Source organism: Nematolebias whitei, chromosome 3 (assembly GCF_014905685.2).
Source record: "Nematolebias whitei isolate Nwh7 chromosome 3, NemWhi1, whole genome shotgun sequence".
NCBI lineage: Eukaryota > Metazoa > Chordata > Actinopteri > Cyprinodontiformes > Rivulidae > Nematolebias > Nematolebias whitei.
In genome coordinates this window covers 20,486,537-20,495,010 of record NC_056500.1, presented here as the reverse complement: position 1 = coordinate 20,495,010, position 8,474 = coordinate 20,486,537, and the positions used below count along the sequence as shown (strand labels likewise).

General features: G+C 38.0%; 1 protein-coding gene across 1 annotated transcript in view; it reads left to right on the top strand.

The window, feature by feature from the left end:
* Positions 1-1,695: 1,695 nt before the first annotated feature.
* Positions 1,696-8,474, top strand: part of LOC119430641 (unconventional myosin-IXb) — a 39,244-nt gene continuing 32,465 nt past the window's right edge. Inside the window, exons 1-3 of the mRNA XM_037698086.1 lie at positions 1,696-1,853; positions 1,999-2,218; positions 2,594-3,103. Coding sequence (XP_037554014.1) covers positions 1,696-1,853; positions 1,999-2,218; positions 2,594-3,103 — 888 coding nt within the window. The remainder of the gene's footprint in view (positions 1,854-1,998; positions 2,219-2,593; positions 3,104-8,474) is intronic.

Below are 8,474 nucleotides of genomic sequence, written 5' to 3'. Positions count from 1 at the left end.
GAACTGGTAATCATGACGAGGGGTTCTGCTCAGCACTGACGTCTGTAAATCTGTCACCATACTTTTGTGTCAAAGTAACCATACTGCATCTGACACGTGTGTATTTTAGATGTGCTTTACAGGGAGCTTGTACAAATTTAAATGCTGTGGTGTTGTGAAATACTCTGGATCCTTTTCACTGTAGGCTGCAGACTTTAACAAAAGGTTAAAGACGAGTGAAGAGAAACAGTTGTGAATGATCAGATTTATTTGATAAAGTCATTTTCAGGATTAAAATAAAGCTTGGTAAAACTTTTTTACTTTTCTTTGGATTTTGAACCAAAGTTTAAACAAACCTTCATTCCTTGACTTGTTTATTTCATTCTGGAAAAAAAGGGGTTTTCAGTCACATGACATTTTAAAGAATTTCTGAAATATGCATTTAGTGTAACTCATTACCAAGATGTTTTGTCCTTAATGCATATTGTTTCGTATATCATAATAAAACCTGGTAAATATTAATTAGAAACATGAGCTTTGGTATTATAACCTCATTGGCATGATAAATAGGTGGATGTAGATACGAGATAGTGCAGAGACTGAACTTACTTCATCTTGTCACTGAGTTCAACAGTCATACATCACTGTAAGTGTGTGTGTGTGTGTGTGTGTGTGTGTGTGTGTGTGTGTGTGTGTGTGTGTGTGTGTGTGTGTGTGTTGTTAGAGTGAATAGTGTGCAGTCAATACACAATTTGTGGTTTAACCCAAGTGGTGGTGTTGACATCACAAAGTGGAAGGGTTGAATTTCTCTGCAACATTTGAAGCTGCAACATACAGTTAAGTTTCAGTAGCAAAGCCATTTACGTATGATCCTTAACAGTGTGTCATCTAAGAGCTGCTTGCTTTTTCATTTAGTGGAAATGGAAATACAGTATTTTTACTTTGTTTGATTTGCTCTCGAGGTTAAAGCTTTTTTTTTTTGACCACGGGACAAATGCGAAATAAAAGGTGTTGCATTTATGTCCTTGGCTCAATCAAATCAAAATTTGGACTTGGTTAAGTTCATTTTACTTTTTGTACTGTGTTGACAACAGTTTTTATTGTTGAGTTTGTTTTTTTGTTTTAAACTTGTTTTTCATGTTTATTCACTTAAATATAAGAGGTTGAGTTGTCATTTGGAGATCATTTAGGCCTCACTGCTGTTTTGTGCTATGGTTCTGTGCTCACTGTGTAGACACATCTGCATCAATAACATCCTTTTAACTTAACCACTGATTACAAAGACAGAGGTTTCTAGAAGTAGACAGCGTGGCAGGATGCAGGTATTACGAGAGTTTCTTTCCCATTCATTACGTTAAGGCCTTTCTTCCATTATCCTCTTGTTTGGCTTTTTTTCTAAACAGTTTGGACCTCTGCTACTACAACAGCTTGGTTTTCTGCATATTTGTAGTTTTTTTTTTATGTTTATCTTTTATATTGATGGTCAGTCCTTATCAAGTACTTTTTAGTGTCTTTCTACAAGTTTTACACGACTAGAATGTTTTGTTTTTATAAAATAAGAATAGTGGTTGTCAGAGATTTGTCTTGAGGCATCATTGGAGCTTTCTAAGAGTAAACCTGGTTGTTGCGGATCTGTTCATCTATCGTCCTCAGGTGCTGCGTGGTGAGACAGGCGGTGGCTGTGCGGCATGCTGAGGCCACTCCCCCTTGCTCAGGATGAGTGTCAGGGATGGCGCTGCCACCATGGCAACAAATGCAGGTGGAGGAGGAGTGGGGGGAGGTGGGCTCTCTAGCCCTAATCATGATGACCGCACATACATGCTTCAGATCTACCCCCGACTGGTTTCCCCGACCTCCACCTACTGCACCCTCATGTGAGTTCTCCACAATGTCACAGCTGTAGAATGTAGATTTAACAATTTAGCTGCTGAATTATTTAATTTCACTGACAATTTAAATTAAAGTGATATGTGAAGCAGAGTTTTCTAATGAAATTATATTGTTTTTTTCGCCCATCAGGGTGCAGAAGGATGCAACAGCGGCCTCTGTGATCTCAGATGCTGCTGCGACTCTGAGGCTAGACCCCAGCCGCCTGTATGTGCTGGCAGAGGTGAAGGAATGTGGTGGAGAGGAGTGGGTGCTGGAAGCTGGAGACTTGCCGGTACAGAGGTTTCTGCTTTGGCCTCGAAAAGCCCAAGAACAACATCCTCGTAGCCTGGGCTTTTACTTTTTACTACAGGTAAAGTTGACTGGTTGCATTGTACCGGTAGTCAGATTTGATGAACATGGTTCTGTGAGAAAAGTCCTCTTGTTGTTTGATTATTGTCTTGCTCTTCCTTCTGTTTTCTTTTATCGTTTTTACTTTGTCAGTGAAAAGCTAAACAAGTAATCAAGCTTAGATAACAAACTGCAAAGCAATAATGAAAATATTGCCAATTACAAATAACATGCAAGTACAATAACATAGTATGTAATTTTCTTGCGTAATATGAGTAACCAGCATTTGTGGGAAAAGACCTGCATTCAATTATTTTGTTTTCTTTAAGAAATCTTAGGCACTCAAATTATTTGCTCATCTGTACGCAATTATGACGTTTTTCTTGATTTCATTCAGGAGCGGAATCGTGATGGATCTATCCAATATGTCCACCTCCCACCTTTGTCCAAGGATCAAGAGGTACAACGGCTCGCTGACAGGGGCTTCCTTCCCCCTCCCCAGGATGATTTTGCAGACCTCTGCAACCTCCCCGTCCTCAGTGAGGACAGCATATTAAACAATCTACGCACGCGCTTCCACAAGAAAAAAATTTACACCTATGCAGGCAGCATCCTGATCGCCATCAACCCCTTTAAGTTCCTGCCCATCTACAACCCGAAATACGTCAAGATGTATGAGAACCACCAGCTGGGCAAACTGGAGCCTCATATTTTCGCTATTGCAGATGTGGCCTACTATGCAATGCTCAGGAAAAGGGTCAACCAGTGCATTGTCATCTCTGGGGAGAGCGGCTCGGGCAAGACCCAGAGTACCAACTTCCTGATCCACTGTTTGACAGCACTCAGCCAGAAGGGCTATGCCAGCGGGGTGGAGAGGACCATTCTAGGGGCTGGACCCGTCTTAGAGGTAAGATGCAAACATGTGTGGTTTGGAGAACAAGATTAGTGGTAGTTGGGTACACTCTGGTAGAAAACCAATACTGGTATTTGTTTAGTAAAAGTATGCTGCAAGAGAGCACATAAAGAATTTATTACATCGTTAGCCTTTTTCCTCTGCACTTAACTAAAGAGAAATAATTTGCTCAAAGATGCTTGTTCGTGCCTTTTTTTGTGCCCTGGCTTCATATCACAATTATTACTTTGCTACTTGTGGGTTTTTTTGTGTGTGTGTGTTTAAAGATGTATCTGGTTATAAGATTGCTTCCTTAAAAGTGACTCTTATTGCTACATCCAGCATCTCAGCATGGTGACTGCTCTAAGCTAACTTGCACATTTTGTTTGAGATGATAAATAATGTAAATGTTAAAGGAATCTTTAACATAATGACTGTAGTCTAGGCAGAAAGAAGACATTTAAAAACAAACGAGGAAGTTACTATTTTGCCTTTTCTGGTAATTTAGCATTCGCTGATGAAAATACTGAGAATCTAAACTAAATTAGTTTGTGAACTTGTCTTGTTTTATTTACTTTTTATGGAACAAACTGATGTTTCCTCTGCTGTTTACAATCTTACTTTCTGACAGTGATAATTATTTGTGGCTGTTTCGGTCAGGTGACTGCATTTCTTCCTGCTTTCTCTTCTGTGAGAAATTACATTCTTGTATGGACTCGCTGGCTGCAGCTGCTGACAGGCCAAAAGTACAAAAACTGACACATTCAACTTGCTGACTTAATAATTGTCTTTCTGATGGGCAGAAAGAGTAGTAATAAGAAATAAAAGAGCACTAGAAAAACTTTGTTTTTCCCCATTTTGGGTAAAAAATGTTTTTATTTACTTAGAAATGAGTTTGAGTGACAATAATACAAGATAAATTTGATTTTAGGACATATTTTCAAACTATCACTTGGCATTCTCGTGGTGCTTAGTGCTGCTAATTATGATGACACAAACAATTTTAAGGGTGAAATATGAATGTTAAATCAAAAATAATCCAAAAACGCCCAGTTTCACCATGGACTCCCATCTTCTCGTTTTCACTCAGTGAATAAGGTACAGTACACCTCACTGTGTTTGGACCAGTACCAACATTTGTTGTTTACCATGTAAACCAGCCCTACTTTGATCTTGGTCAATATTTGCATAGTTTTACACACAGAATGAACATACTTTCCACGTGTCTTGGATTCTAAGGAGTAAGGTAACACTGTGGCGAATGAGTGAAACGTCTTTTTTTTTAATTAAACTTTTGATTTTTATATTAGCCGACTAAATAAATAAAATAAATATTTTGTGATTCTTTTTTTTTTTTTCTGAAATGTGGTTTTTTTTTGTTTTTTTTTTACAAAAAAATTCTTAAAGAGTTAAAATAAAAGAAAAAAGTCATTTAAATTTACATTTTTATTTCGAGCTGAGACAGCTGTAAAAGACTGACTGTTTTTTTATGGAAAAAATATTTATAAAATAGTATTTTTAAGCAGTTAAAATAAGGTGGTGGATTTTTCCCATAAGGATCATGAATGGTCATAAAGTTAAAGGGTTAAAATCATCCTATTTAAACGTACACAACATGAGGCGTTGTCAGATTTCATGATCTTGTCCAGTTACAGCAAATAAAGTGAAGCTTTTGAGCTTCAGGTGGGATATTTTGCTCATGGACTACTACAAGATATAGAATTAAGATAAACTTGTTTTGGAATAATTCTTTACTAGATTCTTAAAAATATTTATCTTCTCATTCTACAATGATTCATTGATTATGACTTCATAACTCTTTTCATGCCTGTGAAGCTGGTTTTCCCCAGTGATCAGTGTTTAAACAGTCTGAATTCACCAACATTTTCACCGCACAGAATGTCAACGTGCAATGTTTATGTTGGGAAATTTCTCCAGCCTCCTCCTCCAGCCATTAGCCTCCTACTTGAAACGTTATGGAGAAGGCTGCAAGCTGTGAGTTTAAATTTCATCAGTGAATCTTGGATAACGACCATAGCATTCAGTCATGGTGTTTATTCATGGTGTGAGTGCTGCTGCTTTCTGATGCATGTTTTTAAGTGCAGCTCTCGTCTGCTGATGTGTGTGTCAGGTTTTGGTTGCAGACAGATTGAGGAGTGAAGGGGAATGCAGTAGAGTAAAAAATGTTCCCTCTCCATCAGCACATGTCTGGTCCCTAGGGCAAACTTTGCTCGCTCTCTTTGTTTTGTACTACACTGTAAGTGTGTCAGCCCAGTTCAGAGCTGTGGTTGAGTGGTCAGGCAGGAATACATATGAGTTTGGACTTTGCTGACCTGGTCAATAATAAATTTGATTACATCTGAACCCAGTCATTGAATGGCTTTTTATTTCCTCTTGTCTTGTGTTTTACTAAAAAAAAAAAAAAAAAGGCTGAAACATTAGCAGTCTCTTGCAGTTTATACTTGCAAATACTCTTTTTGTGAGCTGATGTGAAACGTTGCTGTTGCAGCATAAGGTGGCTGACGTGAAACAAATGTTACTTTACAGATCAAATCTCTGCAGTTTAGTTTTTCCACACACATTGTCAACTTTTTCTGGTTCGTTCTTGACAAATTCCCGTGAAGACATTCAATACACAGTACAAAATGTTGTTTGTAGAAATGTTTTGCTAAAGGAGTGTTTTACTTTAAAAAGAAGGATTTTAGTTTTTTTGTTGTTGTGGAGACTGATCAGATTACAAATGGTAGAAAATGTGCTCTTCTGAGTGTGTGTCTGTGTGTGTTTCTTGCTGTAGTTGAGGTCTTATGGCCTGGATCACATTTTGGGGAGATGAGCTCATCATTTGTGGTTCTGTATTCTAACTTTGGGCTCTTTTGCTGGCACATTGTACATCTCCATCTTGGGACCATTTGGAAAAGTTGCTGTCCTACTTTAAAACATTGTTCCAGTCTTTCTTGTTCTATTAATTGCCTTAGTTTGTGTTGAGTGTAATGTACAGGTTAAAGAGCCTATATGGTCTGAACATACTGTATAAGGCTTAATTTTGCAGAACAGCCCACTAACTCTAAACAAGTGATTTTACTTATGAACTGGTCCAACTGGTTGATCCTCTGGTGTAGTTAGTTACCCGTTGTACGTCTCCATATTCTTCTGCAAGACATTAAAGCTTTTTTGTTCAAATGTCCTTCCTCTTTTTCGGCTTGACGGGTCTGCGTTATAAATATGCATGAGTAGGATGTCTGACCTCTGGTTAAGAAATGTTTCAAATGAGGTTACAAACCTGAGCAGCTTTGTGTTTAATAATAGACATTTCAGTGAACTGTAGTTATCTTAACTATTTTTAATACATGACGCTTACACAATGAGGCAAACTCACCAACAGCTGTCTAAAAGCAATAAATAAAAAATCTGATTAGGTAAATTAGTTGCACATTTATAAGCAACTTAAAGCTAAATAAGGTCTGAATAACAAAGTCCATGCTCAATATTTACATTTATTATTATTTATATACAATTATTGAGCATGGACTTTGTTGTTTTCAACCAGTTTGACAAGACTGTCAACAAGGAAGAGGGCCGGCAATGGAGGAGGGGGCGTACCAAAGAGACCATCTTATCACAAGCTGAACTGGTTTGTTCCACTTTGGAGTAAGCTGTTGGAGGAAGAATCAGTTTTGTTGTGTGTTCCCTTGACTGATGAAGCCTTCTGGATCGAAGGCGAAACGTTTCGGCAAAAAAAAAAAAAGAAACTGTCCAGACGACCTGACTGAAAAATGTTGGAAGGTCTGAATACATTAGGTTTTTTTTTAAGATCAGTTCCACAGATCTCCATGTTTCAGCTTGTTGTCATTGTATAACATTCTTGTTTTAAGTCTCTGCTGTGCTCCTTGCCACTCTTGTCTTGCAGCCCCAGACAGGAAGTTCCTATCGTTCGAAACCCTTTAACAGGAAGTGGCTACGACACAGGAAGTAAAGGCAGTGGTTCCCTCTGCTGTTAGCTCAGAGCCTTGAGGGGCGTGGATCAACCAGTGGGCTGTATTGTTTGTTCAGGAAGTGCAGAGGAGAAGCCGGCCATTTTTGTCTGCTGATCTATTGTTTATCTCTTGTGTGTGAGTAGTCATTCAGAGTAGGTGGCATTGTATTTGAGCCTGAGAAAAGCTGACATTATCGAGGTTCGGTCACTTTCGTGTCTCTGGCTCATGATATAAACACATGCAGAGACATATAAATGCACAGTGTATAGAAATACCTTCCTGTAATCATTCTGAAACCTACTCAAGATCAGAATATGGTTCTTTCTAGTCTTTTCACTATAGCCCCGCACAGCTTACATGTTGCAGCAGGCTGCAGGCCTCTTCAGGTTCTATTTGTGGTGCTCTGACCACACCACAGGCTGGCGTTTGATGTGGTACTCATCTTTACATGGGTGGGGTTGCTTTAAATGTCTCCACTTTGGTAAAACGACAAACCACAAGAAGAGCAAAGCTGGCACTTGGATCCTATCCTGACCATTGAAACACTTTTCCATTAACATCAGTCTTGGGTCTGTGCTTTAACTTATGTTATACACTTAAATTAGACAGCTTGCTCATGTATTATTATTTAGATTAACCACCTAAAGAATCAGACTGCAAAATTACAAATATGTTACAGATATAAATAACACCATAATTAGGCCTGTCACAATAAACAATAAATCAATTAATCGCATGATAAATGAAAATTATCGACCTCATTTTCATTTATCGGCTTTATCGTTTCTTCGTGTCTCTCTCTTTCTACTGAAGACACTGGATGACAAAAGCTCTTCACTGACCCCGCCCTTTCTCTTTTTTCTTTAAAATCCGTTTTAACCGTCCAAAATCGTGTTTTTGAATTGTTAAAAGTAGCTAAGCTGAGAAGCTAAGCTACGAGCTAAACTAACAGGCCGACCTCAGGAAAAAACCTTTGTCTTGTCAAAACTCGAAAAATTCACAGTTGAAACCCGTGCCTTTGTGGAAAAAGTTGTTTTTCTCTGCAAAAAGATGCTGAGAACTTGTTTACTGATTTTTTATTAAAAGCTTTGTGTGAAAAATGCTGTGCTAAAGAGCTAAAACCACACAGGGCGTCAGCCATTTTGAGAACCAAAAAAACCTGAAAGACAGCCCATGTCACGTCAAGGGGCCTCCTTCCCATTTTTCTTAAAAAGACACACTGCTCACTCCCTCACTATCCATTCTTCTGTTCAAACAGTCTTATACTGCCATCCAGTGTTCAAAAAAGGTACTACACACAAAAATCACATATAAATAAATAAAGTATAAATAAAGGTATACCTGTATAAATAAAGGTTGATTGATTGATTTATATATATATATATATATATATATATATATATATATATATA